Genomic DNA, 25,113 nt, shown 5'->3' with positions numbered 1-25,113 from the left:
AAATAGTGAGATGTTGTGTGGGAGATCCAATGCCGAATTTGAACGCCATTGATGTCAATAGTGGGAGAATTTGGGTTATTTTTAGGGACTATTAAGGGCTGCAAGAGCAATCAGACTGCTCTTGCATCCCTTTACTAGTTGTTTGTGTTCTTGGATAGAGATTCTCTATCCAAGAACACAGGGGCCCTGATTTAAAAAGTTTTCCAAGGCTGGAGAGGATACACTTTCACCGGTGAAGCTGGTTGATCCAGCAAACCTGGAATGCATCTGGTCCAGAATTGAAAACATTTGCTAACAAATAGCTAATGACTTTTAGGAAATCCATTCCAGGTTTTCTGTATAACCCAGCTTTACTGATGAAAGTATATTCTCTCCAGCCTTGGAGGACTAATAAATCAGGGCTAGGGAGTCCTGTGTTCTATGATAGAGAAACTCTATCCAGGAACACATAGTACACATACTCTGTACCAAACATTCCAGCACTATAATATGATTCATTTGTTACATTTTTCTCGCAGTTGATAAAAGAAAAATGTAACAAATGTATCATAATATTACTATGCTGGAAAGTGTGTAAAGCTGCGTACACACCTGCAATTTTTCTCGTTGGAAAGGATCTTTCACGATCCTTTCCAACGAGAAAAGACTGCAGGATGCATGAACGATGCTGTACATACAGCACCGTTCATGCTGTATGGAGAGGGGAGGGGGAGAGCGACGGAGCGGCACCCTGCTGCGCGCTCTCCCCTTCCCTTTCATTAGGATCGGTCGTCGTCCATCGTCCATGGATCCGCCAGGACGGTACACACACACAGTACCGACTGTACACACGGCAGATTTTCGCCCGATAATTGGCCGATACCGATTATCGGGCGAGAAAAATTTGCCGTGTGTACGCAGCTTTACAGAGTAAGAGATATCATGTCATTGTAGGATAACCTGTAAAAAAAAATTTAGCTAAATAAACACAAACACTCAATAAATTAATTTAACATTAATAATTAATTTTTTCAACACATTTTTTATACATTTTTTTTATCCGAATTTTTGACGTTGAATCTCGTTTTTTTTCGGGTCAGGTCTATCTGAATTCGAACAGCCATATTTGAGTCGAATATAAGGACAACCTGAATTTGAACACCAACACTACCTTTCATCATTAATTGATCATATATTAACTCTCCATCATTCACTGATTTTCTTTTGAACCTTAGCCAATTATTCAACCCCTTGGGTAGATCTATCAACCCCTTGTGGTTTATACTGGCTACTTTTTGAGAACCCAGTTTTATGGAAAGACTACTAGGTGTTGTGGAACTTTTTGGTAGTGGTCCTCTCATTTTTTGGTTTCAGTGGAATCCAGTTGTGAAATAGTAAATATCCTGTGGAAGCCTATGGAAGCCAGTTAAAATTTTAGTATATTTTTTAATTGTTGATATAAACAAACACTGCAAAATCTCCATCTGGTGAACACATAAATTCAAGTAGATCGTGTACATGATGAGAACAGAAACATTGTGTTTGAAAAGAGTCACCAAGCAGTGAATATTCTGTGATTTTTGGTACATTATCTCTCTAGCTAAATCCTTAAATATTATTTTTTTGCACCTATAAGCTGCCAACCTGCCATTGTAATGGACATCCTTGACTTTCTACAAAAGCCTTCTCAACTTTCTACCAACCTGTCAACCTTCTCTTTTTCAAACGGAAAGTCTGCAGGTCTGATCCCAACTGCAACATCTGGAAACTTAAGAGGGTGCTAAACATATTGACCGTTTATATTTGACTGTACATATGTGTATACCAAAAGACAAGGCCTCCTAAATTAAAATCTGAACTGCATCAGACAGACTAATCTAGAGCTGCTTTGTGTCCCAGCCCTCCTTTTGGAGCAGCAGTGCTGATGAATAACTCAAATCAGGTGTCGACTAATGTATACTTGTTTTGTCGAGTGTCCTAAGGTAAGCGGTGCACCAAAGGATGATGTTTACCTCAATGTTTTCTTCTTTCCATGCAACATAAAAATATTTGGTACGCTCCGAAGAACGATGAAACTAAACATCTTATGGCTTTCCTACTTTAGCTAAAGCATGTTTATTTTATCTCTACTTAGGAGTGGACAGATGAGATTTTTAGTCTGGCAACAAACCTTCTGGCACAGAACATGTCCCGAGATGCATTTCTGGAAAAAGCGTAAGTAGCTTCAATATTTACTGCTAGAGAGGTTGCAGCTCCTTTCCAAGCTAATTTCCTTTTTCTTTTGTTAGACTTTTTAACCTCTATTGTTTATACTGAAGTAAGATGTCATTGTTATAAACATTGCTTTTCCTCCTGGAAGTGTCTGAAAGTACGTACAGTTTTAGAAGGGAAGAAATCAGGGTGTTGTCTGATGTTCTAAAACTTTTTAAATGGTCTATTTCTATACACAATATACCTTGTGTCCAACCTGCAACCAAGGGGCTGTGCACACATTAGTCTGTGCTTTCTTTTCTTAAGTACTTATTTTAGCCAGTGGAAGAAAATGACTTATTAGAATGGGTTTCAATAGTTTACCAGTTTGGTTTATTTTTTTACATTATGTGATTATATAAATTAGTAAAGGGACTGTAGTAGCAATGACTTCCACCAGTTTCTGGTAATTTGTCTCTTGCATGTGACTGTCTCCTGAAGCACGTTTCCAACAATTCCTATAACATTTCTACCGCCCCCATTAAAATATTTGCAATCATCTCCTGTTTCATGTCTGCGTTTTTTGTATTATTACATTCACCAAGTATTATGCAAGTATTATGAATGTCAGTGGCCCCCTATACCAAGAAAGTTGACCACCACTGCCCTATTTGTCAGCCGCTGCCCTAAAAGCTAATAAAAACATTATTTTGTACTTTTCAGCCACTGTTATCTTCTCTGAATGCCTTGTAGTTTGATATATTTAAACAGAGTGCAATAGTTACTTAACCCAGCTATTTTTTGTTTAAGAAATAATAATTTAACTATCTTTACCACCCCATATTTTAAATCTGATGGGCTTCTCCTTTTATTTTGACCCATAATGGGATGGAAAGATAAAAGCCTAATATAGAGATAAAAGATATAAGCCTAAGATAAAGGCTTTTCCATTGAGATAAAAATAAACAAGACACATTGCCTATCTGTTCATTTTTTTTACTCAATTATACTTGGATACGGCAGAGTACCTAAATTCCTTTAGTTGCCAGTCATCTGATGTTCTAGGATCACCTAATCCTGGATTTTTTTTATAACTCTGAAGATCAGCTGCAATTTATTTATCCATAACAGTGGTCATAGTAAAACTTTGTTATAATCTGCTGAATTTTAAATAAATTGTTACATGAAGAGATATGTGAATCTTTTTAAGGGAGAGGGGTTAAAACATAAAGCAAGGATCTTCAAAATGCTTTTCCGTGTATATCTTTATTACATGTATTCAGTTGTTTTTGTTTTTTTAAAGATTGCTCCATTGAGTTTATGTTGCAGGCATTGCCCCTGCTAGTTTACAGCTGTCTGTGTTCATCTTTGGAAGATTTTCTCTTTTTTACTGTTCTTATGACTGATGCCAACTGAGAAAGAAAGTAAGAAGAATTCTCAAAAATTTCAAAAACAAAATCTGATTCTTCCCTTTTTTATCCAAACTTAAAAAATACTCAGATGGACTTAGATTTAGTTTGATTTGAACTAAAAGTTCAAATCAAATTAAAATAAATTGAGAACCATTAGAGAGGGTGGTTTAGGGAGTTAATGTTCATATAAAGCATTGTATGGTATTGCTATATGTTATCCTTTAGTATATAGATCTACTGTGATCACCTAGTAAAAAGCTTCAAAATGATAAAGGTTTTTTATATAACATTCATGACACAGTTCACCGCTGAGACTCGGCTATTTCAATTTACACAGCACGAGGGCATCTTTTATTGATGCATGGCGCTGCTTACCATCAGCAAAGCACAGAGCTTGCTGAACTATCAGTTAATTAGATTCAAGTGACTGTTCTTTCTTTTCTAAGTCAACCAACTATTGTGGTCACTACTGTCTGTGCAGTCTGCCAGAGAACCAGCACATACTGGCAATCTGGTAGTAGCAGTAATTGTAAATCATACAAAACTAAAGAGAGTATTGCAACATTCATTGTCTTTTTTCAAACTATTATAAAAATTAGAAAGTTACCCCAAATTCACCAGGTTAGCGTGGCCCGCTATAAGACCTCCAAACTTCCTGGTTTTATGGGGCTTGGTTTATTATCATTATTATCCAGCATTTATCTAGTGCCAACAAATTACGCAGTGCTTTACAAAGTCAATAGTCATGCCATTAACTGTCCCTCAAAGCTCACAATCTAATGTCCCTACTATTCATTATTAACACAGTCAATTTGGGAGGAAGCCATTAAACCAAATTGCACATGTTTGGAAGTAGAAAGCGTACTTTGCCAATTACTTTTACATGCAGGAGCTCTGTCAGACATAGCAAGCCAAGCATCTCAAAGTCCTGGCCTGTTTGAGGATATGGTGAACATTTTAGAAAATGGTGACCCTGTCCCTGTACTGTTTACACTGACAGCATGTTTCAAAATAAGATGCTGAGAGCCTTTCATGTTTTTCTGGTCATTCAGCTCTGAAAAAGAAGAAAATCTGGCTTGGCCTATGCCAGGCATAGCAAACTAAGCCCCAAGATTCCAGGCTGTTTGAGGGTTTGGTGATTATCTTTGGGTTTGGTGAAATCTTTTACATGGCATACCTATTTTCTGCACTCCTGGACTGGCAGGATATTTTAGAAAAGGATGCTGAGAGTCTACAATAAATTGATACTGAATCTGTCACTATAAATTGTGTATCATTGCACTTCATCAATTTACATTTACTAAACCTGGTGATGTAAAAAACAAAAAACCCCTGGAGATTTCAACATTTAGTTTTCTTCATAGGGGTAGAAGATGGATGCCCAACTATTTTTGGGATGCTTTCAACTGGTTGAATATATACTATCCCTTATGAATAGAGACACATGCTGCATCATTTACTTTTTTCTTCCTATCTTCTATTTGGGATGGTCAAGCTATTCTAAACACATTATCAGTTTAAGCATTGAAGTTGGACAAAACCTGCCAGGAACATCAATGAGCCAAAAATATATAGGAGGAAGGAAAATCTTAGGGGGCACTCTTTCCATAGACTGCGGTGATTGCATGTATTGTTCATATGGTTGTGATTGGTGGAGGAATATTTTGGAAGTTTTACAAAATCCAAATTTTTATTGGCAGGGCCATAATGACATAACTCCCATGCGTGAGTTTATTCATTCCTGGTACACACAGGGGAAGCCTTGATTGCTGGGTATGCTGGCAACCAAAGCTGATACTAACCATGTGCAGTTCAGCTTTTTGCCAGAAACCTGGAGCAATCAGGTAGGTAAGACAGATTATTGCAGAATGGGCATTGCCTGTCCCTTTTTGGAATAATGCCTGACCATGAAAATTTAAAAATGTAACGTTAAGTCTGCTTCAAATCACTTCCCAGCTCCTGTACCATTGACTTTATACATACCTGCACTTCTTACCTTTCTGTTTCTCCAATGACCTACCAATTAGGTCCTCACTCATAACTTCTTCCTACACACAGCTCCAAGACTATTGACCCTCTCTGGAATTTTTTTTAGGTTTGCTCCTACCATTAAAACATTTAAAGACCGCTTCTGTCTCACTTACCCATCTTCCCTTAACCATCATTAATTGTTCACAGTTTCTGTGATCATACCTGCTGTTGTATACTATGTTTCCCAACATTTTAGACTCAGTTGGACAGGGCTCTGTGCTCCTTGGCTAAAGTTCTCTTAGATATGCAGGTTTGACATCTGCAAACCCTATTTATTGCATGTTTGCTTTTTGTAAATGAAAGTTAATAATAATAATAAATTACTGTGCAACCTCCCATCCATACACATTTCTAGAACCAGTAAAGACTGTGTTTGCAATATTTATAGGACCAGATATAATGTTATTTAGATGTTTTAATGGCGTTCTTGAATTATTTATTTGTAAAATCTCTTTATATAAACATATTTGTAATCTTTGTTTAGTGGCCTTAAGGACTAAGATAAAGTGTTCTAATCAAAAGGGAACAATATAAAAAAAAGCAAGAATGAGTTCAAAAGGATCTCTATCAGCATGTTTACATAACCTTCTCAAGTGAAACCTGAATGCAGTCACATTATATACAATATTGATGTAAATATTTGCATTTATTTTCTGTGTTCTTTTTTTAAATTCTGCTATTTGTGCCAATATCAGCGGAGTAGCTGCCAGAATGTGTGGATGTGCAGATGATTTAAGAGGAGATAGGGATAGGGAAGCTACAGACTATATATCAAGAAGACATTAAATACGAATAGAGAGCCTGTCCCATTACCAGCACAGCAATCTACAGCAGAGATGCCTACTATAATTACATAGACAGTCATCTGGCCAAGACGCTCGTCCCTGAAGATACTTACCCCTGAATGCACCGCGCTCACCTTGTCTGCTCACAGTCATGATCAGCAATTTGTGTCTTGTCAGGAATAGCACTCGTTGTGTAAGGACCAATCTCCTGGCATTAAATATTTTTTTGCAGGAAACACACACTAATAGTGGCTTTCAGGCAAGGCAATGGGATTTTCTTAGGTCAATTCAACAGCTTTTGCTGTATGATAGTAGTATAAAAATTTTGCATGCATTTTAAAAAATTATTAAGGCTGCCAATATATCTTAAATGTATTGGGCTCTTAGTTCTCCAGTAACATTATTGTATTATCTTTTGGTCCTGAACCTAAGAGAAAACTATATTACATGGAAGACTGAAAAAAACTGTAATGCTAATACTATTTAAGGCAGCCATTCTCACCAAGGTTCCTCAGGAGGTTGCTAGAGGCTCCTTAAACTGTTGATTGATCTTCTATTTCATGGTGACTGCATAGGTTTGGGACCAATGCCACTTGGTATAGCCAGCTGCATTACTCTAATGATCTTTTCAGTAGTCTATATCCAACACTGTAAGGGTGAACAGGGGTTCCCCCAAAACCCCCCAATATATATATTTTTTTGTAGTGGTTCTCTGAGACTAGAAAATTATAAGAGGGCTCCTTAGTGGTAAAAAGGTTGAGAAAGGCTGATTTAAATATATATATATGCTATTGAGATGGGATGCTATTGGGATTTAGTAGTCATACCAGCTAATTGTACATCACAAGCTCTGTAAATGCAGCTCGTGTACTCCAATGAAATCCAAACGGGTCCTACCAGAGAATTTGGAAGAAGATGTGATGAGAGCACCACATCATTAATTGCACGCTCTAAGGAAATCTTTATTTTCTTTAAATGTCCAATGAATGTTTAAAACTACAGAATAAGGGTTACTTTACTAAACAAATAGGCTGTAAACTTGCAAGGGATTTTTCACTTAGCTTAGTTAATGAAATGAAGCTCTGCTGATATCAATCATGTGCAAGAAAAAAAAATGTAGATTTTCTTGCACATGATTTGGTATTCTTTGCAAAGTGGAATCATGCTATCCCTTGCAATACAATTGCAATAATTCAACTGGGTAACTGAACAGTCAAAATTTATGAATTTACCTCACCTTGTATTAAAGTATAAAATCAGTGACAAAATAACCCATTTTTTTGTTACTTTTGAAATAAATAGATTTTTTCTCTTTTAGATACACAAAGCTGAAACTTCAAGTCAATCAAGAGGGACGAATTCCTGTTAAAAAGTAAGTTGCACGTTGGCATTCATATAGCAATAACATTCATATAGCTGCTTTAAGTGTCCTTTTATGGAAATTGGTGATCAGGTTTACAGCATTGACAAGGTAAGCAGGTATATTGGATCTCCAGCTGTACCTGGTCCATCAGTTTATGCAGAATTCGTTCAACAAACAGCTTTCTAATCATTGACAAGAATCAGTTATTACTTTATATTCACACTCATTTAGTAATTTACAAGTTACTGTCATTACACCACATTTGTCATATTAGATCTAGGGACAATAGGCAACTCAATCACTAGTTTTATCCCTTTATGATAGGACCAAGGGATACCTCCCACTTCTCATCTTAATTATTAAGGAAGTTGTTCTGCTGTCTACAGAAGAGATCTTGGGAATATTTATGATATTGGGATTCATTTACTAAAGGAATGTAGGCTGTTTACATAGCAAACTGAAATATTCACTTGAAGAGGCACTAAACTGAAAAGCCCCCCCCCCCCAAAAAAAAAAAAAAAAAACACTTACCTTCAATCCCGCAGGCAGTCTGGTCCTTCTGGGGGTGTCTTGCATCAGGTCCCATGCCATCCTGGCATCCGCCTCGGAGGCGCGAGATCGGGTGACATAGGATGGGAAAAAACTTGCTGATCTCACTGCGCATGCTTGAGATCGTCAAATTTTATCTCTTTGCGCGAAAAGGCTCCTTCAGGCATGCGCAGAAGGAGCACCCAAGAGCCCTCCAGGATGCGTGACTTAGGTATCCCCGGAGGCTTTGCGCTCCCATTAATTTAAAAAAAAAAAGGGTGTTGCACTTAGAAAAAAACAAACAGAATTTTTACTTTACATAAAAGTGTTGTCTACCCTTTTATACAAAGTGAAATTGCTTAGTTTAGGTACGCTTTAACTTTGTAAATGAATGAAGTTATGAAGCTCTGCAGTTGTCAGTCATCCAATCATGTGCAAGAAAAAATCATGTTTATTATATATTTCATTGCACATAATTAGGTACTCTTTGCAAAATTACCTATCACTACATTCACTGCATGAAGTGAACTATCACTTGCTTGATGCTTATTGACTTTGGTAGGTAAAATACCTTAATCCCTTTTTTTAGGCAATCAGAAATGAAACAAACTTCAGATTTCTGACAAGATCAACAGGCATCTTTAATTGCAGAACATTGGCTTAGCTTTTTAAAAGGAAAACTAGTGCAGTCTGTTTTGTGAACTTAAAAAAATCAATTGCTTCATTCAGTGCCACAGGTTCACTTTATATACACACATTTTATTTGTGTGTATGAATGTTTCTATTTTTGCTACAGTATCAACCAAACTATACCTATAAATTCAGCTTTCCCCTAATAATTAGGCTGCATTAAGATTAAAACTAGTCACTCCAAATATCGGAGTGCTGATAAAGTGCAGACAAACCTGTCAGAGAATTGTATAAATAAATGTACAGTAGAGGTGACCTCTTCTTAGTGGAAAGTGTGTGCACAATGTGAGATCAGATAAACAGACATAAATCAGAAAATAAGCATCCCATAAATTGTGTCCCATAAACAACACATAACAGTATGCAGGAGTGAGAAAAGTTGTGCTAATTTTAGGAAAGGGTGGGGCCATTCTGGGTCTCAATATTCTGGGTCTAGAAGCATTTGTCCAGTATTTATCTTGGGGGTAGAGGAGCTACCTATATGTCACAACCTATATTAAAAGTTTTGGACACCACACAAGGAGAAGGGGTTGTAAATGAAGTCTTTAGATTAGGGGGTATGGGGGACAAAAGTGAAATTGCCTCCCGGAGCCAATATAAAAAAGGTATGTTGGGCTGGTGGCCTTGGGTGAAGACTTTGGCTATCACAATGCTACCTTCTTCCTGTTCTGACCTGCTTTGTGTGTTGGCCTATACTACATTTTGAAAAGTCATGAAAAACATATAAACGTGGAGTGAATGTGTCCTAATCAACAAGAGACACTTATAATTTAGGTTTTGTTAATTTTTTTAAGTTTATGAACAAAAAAGATAACATTTACTAACACACTATTGCAGTGTATGTACTGGTTAAAAAAAAACAGCAATTATGTATCTGGGTTTATTTATTTTCAAATAAAACTTCAGGTGATTTATTATTAATTTATATGAAACACTCAGCTCTTCTAAGAAAACATCAGTTACTGCTCAAAAAATGTACTTTAAAGTTCCAAGGCTTTCCTAAATTAAAATAATGAATTATGTAGATCATACTTGACATCATTAGGGAATATTCCAGCAAGGACATACATAAAAAGCGTGGATTGAAGATGAAAGGGAAAGTGAAAATTGTCTCAGGCAAATCAGATCATGACAAGCTTAGGATTTTTTAGTAGGTCACAGAAATGAAATTCTAACGATAATGCCAGTGTGCACCCAGAGAATAAAGAGAAAGAGTTTTCATTGCTAAATTGTATTCTGTTCATCGTCTGCTAAGACATTTTAGTGCCAGCAAAAAAAAAAAAAAAAGAATATTTCATTTACCTAAACATATTCTCCTAACCTAAGAACAAATAAAATTTATTGAAACTTACCACTCATAAGATGTGATAGCTGCATTACTTTTTATTGCAAAGCTAGAAAAATTGTTGCAGGCATGTCTAGGTGCCTGTACATTATACCAGCTAGCAGCTTTATTTGTTGGAGTTGCCTAGATGATCATTTATTATAGCCTAGTGAGAGATAAACATTACTGGGAAAATGGGATGGGAAAACCATTCCATTAAAGTTTCACAGAGAGAGAAGAAGTTAGAGTATGTTTCCCATCACTGCCTACTAGAAACATCAGTTGTTTTTTAACTTCTGAAAAAATCTAAAAATCTTTATTAGTAATTGGCAGTATTAAATGCCTCCTTAGCAAACAGTTGTTATCCTTCACGTCACATCATCAGGGGGCATAGAGTTCTTGCTCCCTTGGATGGTATGGAATTATTATAATGTGCATCCTTATTATTGAGTATGTAACTCAAGCTCATTACCAGGGGCTGCAGATTTTAATCCCAATGTACTCTGGGTTCAGCTACAGCAGTGTTTCTTGACTTTTCTAACATGAGGGAACCCTTGAAATAGCTTTCATATCTTTAGGGAACTCCTTCTATATTCACTATATTCACAATTACCCTCCTATTGTGTGTTAATTCCCCCACCTCCTAGATTGTAAGCTCTTCTGGTAAATCCTCTTGTAAGGCTCTTGTAAGTCCTCTCCTCCTGTGTCACTGTCTGTATTCGTTGGTCATTTGCAACCAAATAATAATAATAATATTAATTCATGGTAAATTATGTGGTGACCAGGGAAGAATGCCTCTTAGATTGCTGGCCATTGGACAGAAAGTCACCCTTACAGATAGCCAAAAAGACCATTGGTGTCACTTAAACTTATCTGAGGGACACAAATTGCTCATTACTTATAGAACACCCCAGCAACCCTTGGAAGATCCTTTGCTGAAAAACACTGATCTACAGAAAAGTAGTCTTCCTTGACAAGAATCTATGGCCTATGTACAGGTGAGACTTTTGTTGTTGAAAAGGATCTTTCACAATCTTTTCCAACGACAAAAGACTGAAAGAGTAAACACTCTTTCACTCATTCTAGATAGATTTTCTTTTAACTGTATGTAAACCCTAACAATTATATTTTCCTATGTGCTCTCTTTTGGTCTGGTAAATATATAATTGAACATGTTTTCTTATATATGTTCGATAAGTTAAGTAATAACTTTTTATGCTTTGTGCCTATGCTGCACAGATATCAGTAACATTGTTCCCAGATAGGACTGGGGCTAGGGGTAGGTGTTCTTTAGTACTAATGTTTCCTACCCTGGGGGGACAATACTGCTTATTTATAAACAGTATGGTGAGTGAGGGATTTAAAAAAGATTTTGGATTGTTTAGATCCCTTCATCACGATTTACACAATTTATTTATGCAAAGCCTGTTGAAAAGTTTTACATCAGCCTGAAAACTTGAATCTGTAATAACTTATATTATTCAAGAAAGGGTATGGCTGAAACTCAAAATTTTTAATGGCTCATATGACGCAGCATTCTTTAGTCTTAGAATGGAGGATTTTTACTGAATACATAAACAGGGAGTGTTTACCTCTGCTTTATCAATACATTTAGGTTTCTAAATAAATTATGTGAAAGAGCTTCTTGAATCCTGCACACAAATTATGTAAAAGTTCACACACCTGCAGAGAAAATTAGATATTTGACATTTGCCGTGCAGCAACCTGTTTTATGTCAATTGCCATTTAAAGTTGAAGACATAAGATATAAAGAACTCTATAGCACATATAAACATTTACAAGTTTAAATTTATATTATCTTAACAGTTGCCAGAAATGTGTTATATGCAACTGTTTGTATTTCTCCTAACACATTTCTGGTATCTTTATTTTACCAGATTTGCAGTATCCTTTGCATACCAGATTAAATTCTCAATTACCCTCAAAGTGGTAGATCCAAATTGGAATTGAAGAGGCTGAGAAAGTGGGAATAGAACAATATCCAGTGCCTACATAAACAGTTCCAGTAACTATATGGGCTGGTTTTTTGGTAGGGCAATTGCCCGGGACCTAACCTCCTCCAGAGCAGAAACTGACAGAATGGTTGGGTGCAGGGAGCTGGAATGGTGTGCATTTGGGACCTTCCACTTTATATTCGGTCAGGGCCCCATTGGATTCCCAAGGTCCCCTATGACAATAGGTGATAGTTAACACAATGAATTCAATTCACAAAGCTAAAAAAAACAAGAAATAAGTATCTTTGATTTAAAAAGAAAGTTATAGTTCCTTTTAGTTGTGCCCAATAGGATTTAAAGTGAAATATGGCTTTTGTGTATCTGGTGGCTCTCAATCCTGGTCGGCACAGACACAGTGTTTTCAGTTTAATGAACACAATACAAATGACAGACATCAATATTGTGATTGTTGCTTTTCTTTTTCGTTGCAGTATATACCGCCTATTTTCTGCAGATAGAAAACGTGTGGAAACAGCATTAGAGGCGTGCAGTTTTCCTTCTGGCAGAGTAAGTATCGCACACATGGTGTGGTATTAGCTTTCATTTACCTACATGGAGGGTAAGTTAATATACAAAATTACAAAAAAAAATTATATTTGTATTTTTTTATTTATAAAAACTATTTAAGACCATGCATAAGTCTTAGGAACTATAGTGATTTCTGGTTCCCAATATATATATAGGGACAGGGAGTGTGTTATTGGAAAGGACCACTACATATAAATAAAAGGAATAGGAAAAAAAAAAACAAAAAAAAGGAAACTAATGCAGCAATAACTTATGATTTGTAAGAATCAATATATAACATATAAATACAGCATATTTTTTTTTATTTATATATATATATATATATATATAATTTTAATATACAGCTTTAATACACGTAATGCTATGATTTAGTTGTTGGATGTTACTGGAAAATGAAATAAGAAAATGGATTCAGCTGGAAATCTGCTATAATTCTGAGAGATTCCATTGATGGGGTATCAGGTCCCAAGCCTGCACATCTGTTGCATTTCCTTCTTGAATTTTTAATTCATTTTGTGCAGTGAAAGATGATGGAAGAAAATTAACACAGTAGTTGAGTTGTTGCCTGTTGTCAGATTCCATTTTTTCATTCTGATTGGCCACTATGGGCAAAACCCTGCTTCTGTTCTCATTTATGTTTTATTGTTTTAGGATGAAACCCCCCCAAAAAATTAAATGTTAGAAACCAGGCATCAAATTCTTTTTTAAATTTGTTATATCAAGAAGTATTAATTTTAGGTGACAGTTGCACTTTACATTGACATCCCAGGATGGATTCCCCTGGTAGACTGTTTTAATTTGCTTGAAACAGCTGTTTGATTCAATTAAACAAAAACAGACGTGAAATAAAAAATAAAATAAATGATTCATGTCTGCTGGGAGAGTCAACTGTCATAGGCTCTCCAAAACAGATTGCTACAATTATCACAACAAGAATAATAATAAAATTGACTCAGGAACACTGCACATGATGGATCTGGAATGTACCATCACAAAACAATAAAATGATAAAATGAAGATAGTATATAGAAAACATCACTTCATCTTCTGTACGTCTGATATTGTAATGTTTCTGATAAAAGATATTAAAGAGAATGATGATGGTTTATCCTTGCTCTAAATATTGTCAATAGAACTTACAATTCATATAATAAATTCAGCAATTCAGAGGTCATTCCCTGATTACATCCTCAAGGTGTATTTGACCTGTATAATTTTTATATGGTTTTTGGATAAAGTAGGGAAAAGTTGGACCATTTGTTAGTTTTATTGCTGTCTACATTCAAGGGAAATAACAACATTTTGAGTTGTCATCAGAGCTTTAGGTGGGGAAATTTCCTTTAATGAGGAAAACTCTCTGGAATTTAATTTTTGTTGTCCTTTTTGGGTGTTTTTTTTTTCATGTTTTCTCTTTGAGACAGGAAATTAATGGAAATCTTCATAGTGGAGTCCAGTCAGCAAACAATAACAAGTTAGAAGTTTAACTCTTACTTGCAAAACTTGCAAAAAATAAAGGGTGGACATACACATCAATTCAGTTGTACTTTGGTCACCTCCCACTGCTTAATACCACATTGGACAACAATGTCAGCTTAGTTGTGATAGCAAAGTTTTATACCGGTGTTTTTTGACAAAACACTGTCTCACTATTTTCAACCAGTCTTTAACCACTGCCAAGCTCTGGATACTTTTCAGACAAATTGAAGTGGTTGAAAGCCATTTTTGGTGCATGCATTTGGTTGCAGTGTGGTTGTGACATGGTTTTTAGGATGTTTTATGCCACCTATCAGGATCAAACTCCTTCCATAAACATCCAATCTCTTCATCAACTGCTATCAAAGTTCAACCTGGGTCCAGGAGTGAAAATATTTGCAAACTAATAGCAGATTGTTGCTAGATCACCCAGGTTCACTTATGCTAGTATATCTTCTCCAATCCTGGAGTGCTTTAACAAATCAGGGCCATTGAACGTTGCCAAATGCCAGATAATTGGTTAAAAATGGGCACCCAGGAGCAGTTAGCTATGTGGTTGACAAATGCCTGAACTTTATCTTATGATTTGTTACTGCTGGGGCAAGCATATTACCGCAAACATTTATACACAGAGTGCACTTTGCAAGGTGAGAAAACATAATAAAAAGTAAAAGGAAAGTTGCTTTTTAACAATGAATCCTGTGCTCCAGATTTACAAACCTAATATTTTGTTAGAGTTTTGTTCAACTTTACAAAACCAGACTTAGTTTGTAATGTAAGTAAGGCCACAATAATAAAAATGTCATTATGGAAAATTGGAGTCTCTTCTTAGCAGTGCGGACATAAATGTATATCACCTGGTAACAAGACTCCAAATTTTAATAGAAAAAGACAACTCTACCTAACTTTGCAGCTGAAATCTGGGTTGCAAATTTTGACCTTAGAATGATAAAACTTTCAAGTTATTTGATTTTTTTTTTCCAACTGTCTTTATTGGTTTATAATTTTACATCTACGTTTAGAATATGCATGCAAGCTTTAATTTGATAATTAATATTCCATCAAGTGCCCACACAGAATCTCACCAAGAGAAACACAACAGCAGTAAAAACAATGATGGAAGTAAAATGTCTGGTTCACTACAGGTTCAGCAAACTTTTCTTGTTGACTTGTCATTCATCAGCTGTATGCTAAAGACAATTTACTAAGGATAGTTGAAGGACTATAAAGCATCCAGTCATCACACGGGAAACTTAGAAATAGTCAACCATGTATTCACTGGATCAGCAATAAACATGTTTAGTGAATCACTTGACAAATGTTAAAATTAAATGGCTTTGAAATCTAATTTTCTCCAATTTATTTTCCAGAGTGATTCCGTTCCTCAAGATGACTTCACACCAGATGTTTACAGAGCCTTCCTAAACAATCTATGCCCCCGACCTGAGATAGACCATATATTCTTAGAGTTGTAAGTTTATAATTTTTGTATATATATATATATATATATATATATGTATGTGTGTAACTAGATAAGTTCTTTTCAACCAGGGTTCCTCTAGAAGTTGTGAGGGGTTCCTTGAGCAATGAGCAGTTTGTTACTCCCAGGTCAGCTTAACAGATACCAATGAGCTATCAATGATCTCTTCCCATTGATCAGCAATGTAAAAGGCATTCTTTCCACTGACCCTTGCATTAATGTACTGTGAGCTGTGGATAAAGTATTTATATTAGGGGTTCCATAAAAGTTATTACAAAGGGTTCCCCCATGCTATAAAGGTTTGGAAACACTGAACTAGATAGTGAATATGTGTTACCTAGATTTGTACATATGGTTAGGGGCTCCAGGAGCTGATGTGGAGATAAACTTGTTTTCTCAGATTTTAACATTTTTTGTTCTAAGTCATGGAGCCCATGTGCTTCAAGGAGGTTTGGCAGGGATAATCCATTCCTAGGTCTACATCTTACCTGGTAGGCATATACTATTTGTCTCAGTTAGGAACAGACCTTGCTTATGTGACTTGGATGGTGAGCAGAGCTCTCCCTTAGTCTCTCTGTTTTAGGTACCTGCTGCTGGGTTAAAAGGCTGAGAGAACCGTAGGGCCACTTTCAGACAGTTGAAAGAATGCCTTTTACATTGCCACTTTCAAACTTGCAGTTGAAAACCATGCTATTAGGTGCCCCAAGCCACCCTCCTTCATTTACTATGCAGTCAACTGCAGAGTTTGATAACTGCTGTGTTGTGTGGTTGAATGACGTTTAGCGCGGTTGAGGCTGAGGTACGGTTCCTCCTCTGGAGTTGGAAAAGCGACCACATGGCCAGTTGTAAGTAAGTTGTAGCTTTGAGGAACCTGGCCACAATCCACTGTAGTGGGTAAGGGTGCGGTTGAGCCTGCAGAAGAACACTGTAGTTAACTGCAAGTTTGCAATTACCCCAAAAAATGTGGAACTGAGTTTAGTTAGGTCGTTGATTGAGCAGATGTTTTTGTTTTATATGGACTTGCTGTACAAAAAATAGTTTTTTTTTGCTGCCATGTTATAAACAATTGCAGGACACACCTGCTTGGATTGTTACTGGATGTCCCTGTGTTTGGGGAACTGCCAATACAATTGAGGCTCTTCCCCTATGTATATATATATATATATATATATATATAAATATATAGATTTATACTGAATTGTGTTTGGGTACCATTGGGAACCATTTTTATTATTCGGCCATATTATAGATGTCTTGAAGTAAAACTATATTTTGTTATCTTGCAGTGGCACAAAAAGTAAACCATACCTCTCAGTTGACCAGATGACAGATTTCATTAACTTAAATCAGCGGGACCCACGACTAAATGAAATTCTCTATCCACCATTGAAACAAGAACAAGTCCAACAGCTAATTGAAAAATATGAGCCAAACAGCAGCCTGTCATCTAAAGGTAAGCTTGTTTTCTTCTCTGTAGGTAGGTGATGTTTTTGTAACTGGTTCTTAATAAAAGATGCAGTAAAAGAAAACTTACTGAAAGAAGAAAAAAAAAAAACAGTCTCACATAGATGATATGTAGTTGCCATAAACATTGACGGGCATGACATCATTGACTCTTTTGTGACATTTGTATATTATGGCTCCTGTAATTTATAGTATTCACCTAGAGTTGTTTAAATGCATAATCAGCTCTTTCCTAGAACAGCCTTGGAGCCTCCAATTACAATTCAAATACTGATTTCTTACTAAGATGTGGTTTAACCAGCCCTAACCCACATTACAAAACAATAAATATATCAGTCAATAGCCAAAACTACCAGGTAGCAATACTGCAACCATTCCAGAATGCAGTGTTTGGTGCCCAACCAGTCATTGTCAGAGGGCTTTCAGCTAACACAATTCTTTGGGGCACTCTGAGAGCAAATTGGCTGGGTAACGGGTAAAAGGTAAGTAAATAATTATAGAAAACCTGCTTTGACTTGAGTATAAACCTAGGACACAAAATGCGGTTGTCAATTCTACCATTCGGTAATCTGTAAAAATGCCAACAAAATAAATGTGAATAAATACATCCATGATGTGTTAATTTTAAAACATTTCTTTAAAGGGGGAAAACAATTAAAGTAACATGGGTGCAGTCTGTAGTTCATTTTTCCTATTTTTACATGTTAAGGTATTTTGTACTTTTGAGTTGGTTATGGTATTTGGTGCAATATTGTTGAGCAATAATAGATGGCAATTTGTCCTCATATAAAGTGTGTAGCAAACTCTTTATCAATAGCAAAAGTTTCTGACGTTCTTTACTTGAGGACACAGTGCCATCAACTGGTGTGACTCAAGTATCCGGCCTAACGCCCCCTGGCCGATCCGGCCTATTGCCAAGAGGCAACCTGTGGCAGAGCCGGAACAAACTCCCTTCCCTATTTACTGCTGCTGGCGTTACCACTTTCGCTGCTGGGGTAAATAGGGAACATTCCCTCTCCTCTGTATGCATTGCAGAGGAGAGGGATTTCCCTTCAGGGGGCGTTCCTGGTGGGGGGGCCATTAGGGAGGGACTCGAGAGAGAGTCCGGCCTAGTGTGCTCCTGCCTACCCCTGAAATGGCCTAGTGGCCAAAAAAGATTGCTGACCTCTGATATAGAGTTTGTGGAAACGAAGGATCTTGAAGATTACCCGACAACTGTCTTCTGAATAAATAACTGATCGGAGAATACTACAGACAGCCACTTCAATGGCTATTATCTTAAAAATATAATTTCAATTTAAAATATTTTAAAAATATAATAATCAATTAAGCGAGTATTTTAAATATATCAGCTATTTTAGCATGCTTTGCAGCTCTGTCCTGGTATATTGTATCAGGGTTATAAATAAAGCATCCTATAAACTTTTTCAGTTTTTCAAGTGTTTCAAGTGTTTTTCAATTTTCTTAAACAAAATAAACTTTGTGTTTTGAAAACAATGCTGTTTTACAGACATTTTAATGCTACAATACTGAGTTTCTGAGGAAATCTAATGTGCATTTCTACATAAATAGCCTAAGACTTATTATCAGTTCCAGGAATAATTTTAGAACCTGCGTAGGTTTCTCCAACTTGTTTCTCAAGGTCCATTAAGCAAAAGCTCCTAACTGTGTGCTAATTGCTGCCTATAGAGCATCTATACCTGCCAACTCATTAGGAAATGAAGGTTTTTTCTTTTTTTTCTGCACAAATAACCCAGAAGATCCAAGTGATCTCACCTTGGAAACACATTTAGTAGTGAGGAGAAGAAAGCAAACATTTTTATGTTGTAACAACTACAAACTAAAGGTGTGGATATAGTATTTATATGACGGGTTCCTTCGGACTTGAAAGTTATTTAAAGGTTTCCCTCTACTAAAAAGATCAAGAAACACTGCACTAGCATTAAGGACTTGTACCAATTTTTATTATTATTACACAGTATTTATATAGCGCCATCATATTACGCAGCGCTGTACAAAGTCCATAGTCATGTCACTAACTGTCCCTCAAAGGAGCTCACAATCTAATGTGCCTACTATAGTCATATGTCATTAATATAGTCTAAGGTCAATTTAGGGGGAAGACAATTAACCTAACTGCATGTTTTTGGGATGTGGGAGGAAACCGGAGTACCCGGAGGAAACCCACACAGACACGGGGAGAACCTGCAAACTCCATGCAGATAGTGTCCTGGCTGGGATTTGAACCGTGCTGGGCATATTTATGTTAGTTAATTAATTTTATGTTAGTATTTTGAACCACATCTTTCCCCAGGCATACTCAAAAGGAATTACAGATGGGGGACACTTATGATATACCCCCTAGATACAAAACCAAAAGCCAGGTAGCTCCCATCCATTATGAAACTAAAAAACACAATGGGGTTGATTTAGTGAATGGACTCCTAGCTGTTCACGTCAAATAGTGAATAGTCCACTTACAAGGGATACTTAAAGTGTAACTAAACCCAATATACTCACCTATATCCATATCTAAAAGTGCTTTTACTGTTTGTTCAAAATATATTAATACTTTATTGTATATTATCTGGTCACATGTTTCCTTTAAATAAACAATTAGGGAACAAAGGTCAGTTATGATTCAATATTAAATGAAAACCTGTTTTCTGCACCTGTCAGCTAAGTCAGAGGGAAAGTTAACATTTTTTACAGGGACTCAATTTTTTAAAGGTGAATCTGTTTGGCCTGTAAATTTATCCTTTAATTTTGAATTTCATTTTGCCGATAGCCTATATACACCTGTTAGTCTGTCAACTTTAAGACAAGAACAGTAGCACGCTGAGCAGAGCTGTTTCACCTAGGGGAGAGAACCTGATGAAAAGCACCATTAGACAAGGTTTGACATCTCACATAGATCTGTGATGTTTGTCAGTATTCCCATTTCTACTCCTGAATCAGTCTATTTCCCATTGGATTGTACTGTCAAGATACAATGAACTGTTCTCAGAAAGGATGGTGAACATTAAGCCAGTGCCTGGAGAGTTTAGCAAGAGCCGCCTTGAATGTTAAGTGCACAGCTGTGTTCAAAAGGAAGAAATCTTCTATTTCAGTCTTAAATGTTCTAGTCTTCTTGATGATGCCTAGAGACGTAAATAAATGTTAATTTCGCAGATTGCCATCTTTCAAGCTCATACACAAGTGTGATTATATGTGCACACGCAGCATATCTGAATCACTCTATTACTGGGTGCAGAGTAAATATATGGTGGTTATCAGAGGCCATAAACACAAGGGTCAATTATTTTATCATTTGCATAGACACATGTGCACTATTGTTGTCACAGTATTATTCCTAACAATGTCTATAGTTCCATCAAGTGAATATTTCCAGTTTTTTAAAGATTTAATAGCTGTATTCCTTTGCAGCAGCAGAGAGTGTATACATTCCTTCCTGGAAGCCTGCTACTCCTTTGTTTCAGTGCTGCAGCCTCGAAAATTCTCTTTAACATTAATTTCTGGAATGTAGGATACCTGTGACCTCCACTGTTCTGGTTCCTTCTTCTGACTTGCCAAGTCTCTGTTGTATTGGTATTTGTGGTAGTGATACAATATCTGTACAATACTTTACAATATTAGGCAGAAGGTTTTGAGGTTTCGACTGATCAGTGTGCAAGGTGTTTATAATCCTGCTCTCATGCTTCTGACTCATGTAAGTATAAGCTTCTACTTGGTAACATCCTTTTGTATTCTAATGTATATTTGGTAAAGTAGAACTAAGAGTATATAGTAAAAGTTGCTCATTACTGAGCCAATCAGGTGTGCTGCCATGCCAGTGGATGTAATAATAACCCCCAGAATGGATGTCAATGAATGCTTTATTAACTTCAACATTGATATCAGTGACTACACTAACATATCTCCTATATTGATGGTCAAGGGCAATGCCCCCTCCCTCCATCATTGATGATCAGTTGCAGTGCTATTTATTCCCCTACCCACAATTGGATATTGGCAGTGTTATTTACATCCACCTATTGCTGGGAAGTGGGAAGGAAATGTAATCCCACAGCATTGGTCGGCGATGGTCCTACCTGATCACATGCCCCTGTGCCATTTTCTTTTCCCAGCCAGGTTTGGACTTTCTCATTAGAAATCATGCTGCCTGACAGTGCAATACCTTTGTTTTTGTTTGTTTGTCTTTCACTGCTGGAATGCAAAGATCCTTTTATTGCCCAGCATCCTGCTGCTGTGTAATGTGCAGGACATGATTAAAACATTTGATATAGGGAGCCATCTGCATTATTGTTTTTTGGCCACCAGGGAACTAAGTATTTATAAAACGGCATTCATTGAGCATGATTTAATAAAGCTCATCAAGGCTGGAGAGGATACATATTCCAGGTTTGCTGGATCACCTGGATTCACTGATGAAAGTATATCTTTACAGTCCTGGAGAGCTTTATTAAATCAGGACCATAGTCTTTAGCAACCAATTTGTCCATGCTAAATCCTGCATCACTGCACTGTTTCTGCACATTTCTCAGCAGGTGCCAAAGTGAAGAGTTCTCAGTTATAAAAAAAAAAACTACTTAATCTAAGGATCTTGGTGTAGCCGGCAACTTGAATCTTTTCGAATACGGTTTGTGTGTTTTATGTTTTTTTGTTTATCTGGCCTTTGTGCCAAACTCACTGCAAGAGTTTTTATTCTGCTACTGCTTGAATGTATTCCAGTAAAATAAAATTCATGCAGTGTGCACATCCTGTTTTATTTTGTCAGAACAAGTTATTACAATTTTAGGCATCCTGACACAAATAATGTTTAATAAAGTTTTGATTTGTTGGTCTAATTTGTTTTTTAACCTTCTTTTTTTGGGTCGGGGGGGGGGGATCATTTACAAAATGTATATGCAGTAATGGTAACAGAGTAGTATCAAAGTATTACATATAAATGATATGCAATTTTCTGTCTCTCTTAAGAATTTGCAATTGCAACCTTTCATGTTGCTTCTGAAGCTTGCTTCTTTCTACACACATGCACTGGAACAACTTCTGCACATTTCCAGGGATCAGGCCACAATGTGCATCAGCATGGCCACTTCAGTGGGAGAATGTATGACGGGGTGGCAACACAGAAACTACTAGAACACTGTAGCAGAGTGTTGTCATCCTGTCAAGAATAATCTGTACAAGGACCTTCATGACATTCTAAGTATTATTGAATAAATCTACAGATTCAAATTAATGAAAATGACTTTAAAATATGAACAGGATTTTTCCAAAAAAAGAATTTCCAAAATAACTATCACCAGAACAATCCCATTGGAAAATTTGCCCCAATTTGTTCCTGTTTGGTGACAGTTCATAACTTTGGATAGTCACCAGAAATGAAAAAAGTGAGCAGCAGGGAGATAGATTGTGATGAAAACCATGTCGGATTTCTAACGTTCACTACTCTCTACAAATTTTTTAAAAGTGGTTTTGGCTTTAGGCACACTTTTATTAAAGCACATTTTTTTTTTGTAAAGTTGACGTGTCACTGGAAGAAGAAAACATTACATCCAGGCAGTGGAGAGACAAGGAAGAAGAAAGTAACACTTCCACAGCACCATATAATATAATCTTAATGTCACATAGACCTTGGAGAGTTAGGCTCTATATAAGCCTGCGGCTGCTTTCATGTTGCCTGGTCTCTGGTAGCTCTGAGCATTGGCATTCTATCACTTCTTGTCATATTTGCTTGGAATGATAGTCTGAGGAGGAGAAGCAGTAGAACTTTTAAGAGCATGAAGGAAATCTCAAACTCAAACATATTGCAGTCAAATAATCAAATTACATGAATGGCACCTATTTACCTTTACTTTATTTTTTTCAACTACTGTTCTACACAAATTGTTCCATTTGATAGTGTTGATGTAACTGACAACAATTCAAATTTATATGCAGTGTTTGATGCATAATTATATGTTCAGGGCAGTAGCCCACACCATGGACACTGCTAACCTATGGTTGGTCTGCTGTGCATTTCTAACAGATCAGAGTATTTTGTTAATTATTCTTAAAGATTATGTAAATCTTAACAATACATTTCTCTTAGTTGCCAACTTTCAGTTTGATAAATTTTACATTGAAAGTCCCAATGGCTGCTTTACTGCAGAATCGTGTATGCATTCCATCACTAGCATGAACAGAGTGTTTGTATCTGCAGTACGATGGTTAGAAGGTTAGCACAATTAAGTGTCAGCACTGGGGCTTTCAGTCAAATTTTCATGTTTGTATTGGCTTACTCTGGGATATCTAATATCCTCTGGTAATTCAAAAACATATTGGTGTGTTTATTAGCTTGACTTAAATTATTGGGTCATGTCAGTGATTAATAATGCCAAAAAAATAGAATATAATAAAATAGGATGATACTATATTCACTTTTGAATTGTTCATTTTAGCCCGCTTTCATTATCACAATTGTTAAACCAATATTTAAGGGTTATGATTTCCTGGAAATGAATATTGAAGTGTCATTTTAGATTCCTAATTAATTGTGTTATTGATTCCATTATGCCAAAAGATAGAATTGCCTTTGCTCTAGGCAGTGTGAAGAAGAAGGCATTCTGCCAGAAAAAAATGATATATTAGCCTACTAACAAAAGAGGAATCTAATTCTAAAGGTGGCTAACCACCTGCACTGATGGCCAAGAATCCAACCCTAAAAATTAGCTATGAAAAATGTTTTACAGAGATACAAGGTAATAAATTAGATTTTACTTTTGACTTTTTCTTAGTAAGAGCAATGGTTTTTAAAGCAGATCCACCACTGAGATAATGGAAGCCACCATTGCCGAACTCATTGTAAAGAAAACTAATTGCCTAGATGAAGTGCTGATCTTTTGAGTTCAGTAGATTTAGTCAAACACCTAAAACATGCATGCAGATAACTTTGTGGTGGTTAGCTAAACACTCCAGCTGCATTCCCATTCTGGGCCAGTGATTCAGAAAGTAATATTGTAGAGGATCAGAACACCAAGCAGCAAAGTGTGATTTTTAAGAACCAGGTCAGCAGCCATAGTTTATGTAATCTGCCAGTGAAAGGTTCACATTGACATTGTGCTATTAGCTACTACATTTAGCACATTTCCTTTTGTCGTAATAAATTATATTTTGTCATTTAAAAAAAAAACATTGCTAGTTTAACTCCTGTTATCAGCATTTGAGGGGAAAAAAATAATGTATAGCATCTTGCAGAGTTTCATTGCAACTGGGACGGAGAATTTTCTTGATTTTGTCCTAATCAAGTGCTTTTAAGAGGATCTTCAATGCAAGCTTTGTGATAGCTAAAGTCAATCAGAATCTCTTTTCAGAGACCCATTCAATCAGAAAGGTCTCCTCAGAGTCATGGGCAGTCCATTAATAGGTATTTTATAGTGCCCTTAACTTGTCCATTTTTACAGTCAGTGATTTTTGTTGTTGAAGCATCCATGAAAATTCATAGCAACTTGATATAAAAGCAACATTCTCAAATCTGGAACTGTAAATTATTTATTAAACCCCTAATCTGTATATCAGTGTTTCTCAACCAGGCTTCTGTGGAACCCTAGGGTTCCTCCAGAGGTTGCTAGGGGCTCCTTGAATAATGAGCAATGTGTGCCTTTTAGGTCAGTTATCACTTTTGGCTTTTTCAAAGGGTGACATTCTACCTACTGACCACCATGCTAATGTAATGTGAGCTGTGGATTTAGTAAATATAAAAGGGTTCCCTAAAGACCTGAAAGTTATTTCACAGGTTTTCCCGTTTCAAAAAGTTTCAGATAGCGTGCAAAATATTTCAATAAAGTTACAGAAGCTATACATAGTTTT

At 36.4% G+C, this 25,113-nt stretch overlaps 1 protein-coding gene across 1 annotated transcript in view; it reads left to right on the top strand.

Moving 5' to 3' along the window:
- PLCB1 (phospholipase C beta 1) overlaps positions 1–25,113 on the top strand; it is a gene marked incomplete in the record, with an annotated part of 348,446 nt that overhangs the window by 216,723 nt on the left and 106,610 nt on the right. The window contains 5 exon segments of the mRNA XM_072409642.1: positions 2,114–2,193; positions 7,716–7,769; positions 12,749–12,824; positions 15,689–15,789; positions 17,085–17,251. Of these exon segments, the coding sequence (XP_072265743.1) occupies positions 2,114–2,193; positions 7,716–7,769; positions 12,749–12,824; positions 15,689–15,789; positions 17,085–17,251 (478 nt within the window).

Source organism: Pyxicephalus adspersus, chromosome 4 (genome assembly GCF_032062135.1).
Source record: "Pyxicephalus adspersus chromosome 4, UCB_Pads_2.0, whole genome shotgun sequence".
Lineage (NCBI taxonomy): Eukaryota > Metazoa > Chordata > Amphibia > Anura > Pyxicephalidae > Pyxicephalus > Pyxicephalus adspersus.
This window is presented reverse-complemented; position numbering and strand designations above follow the sequence as displayed.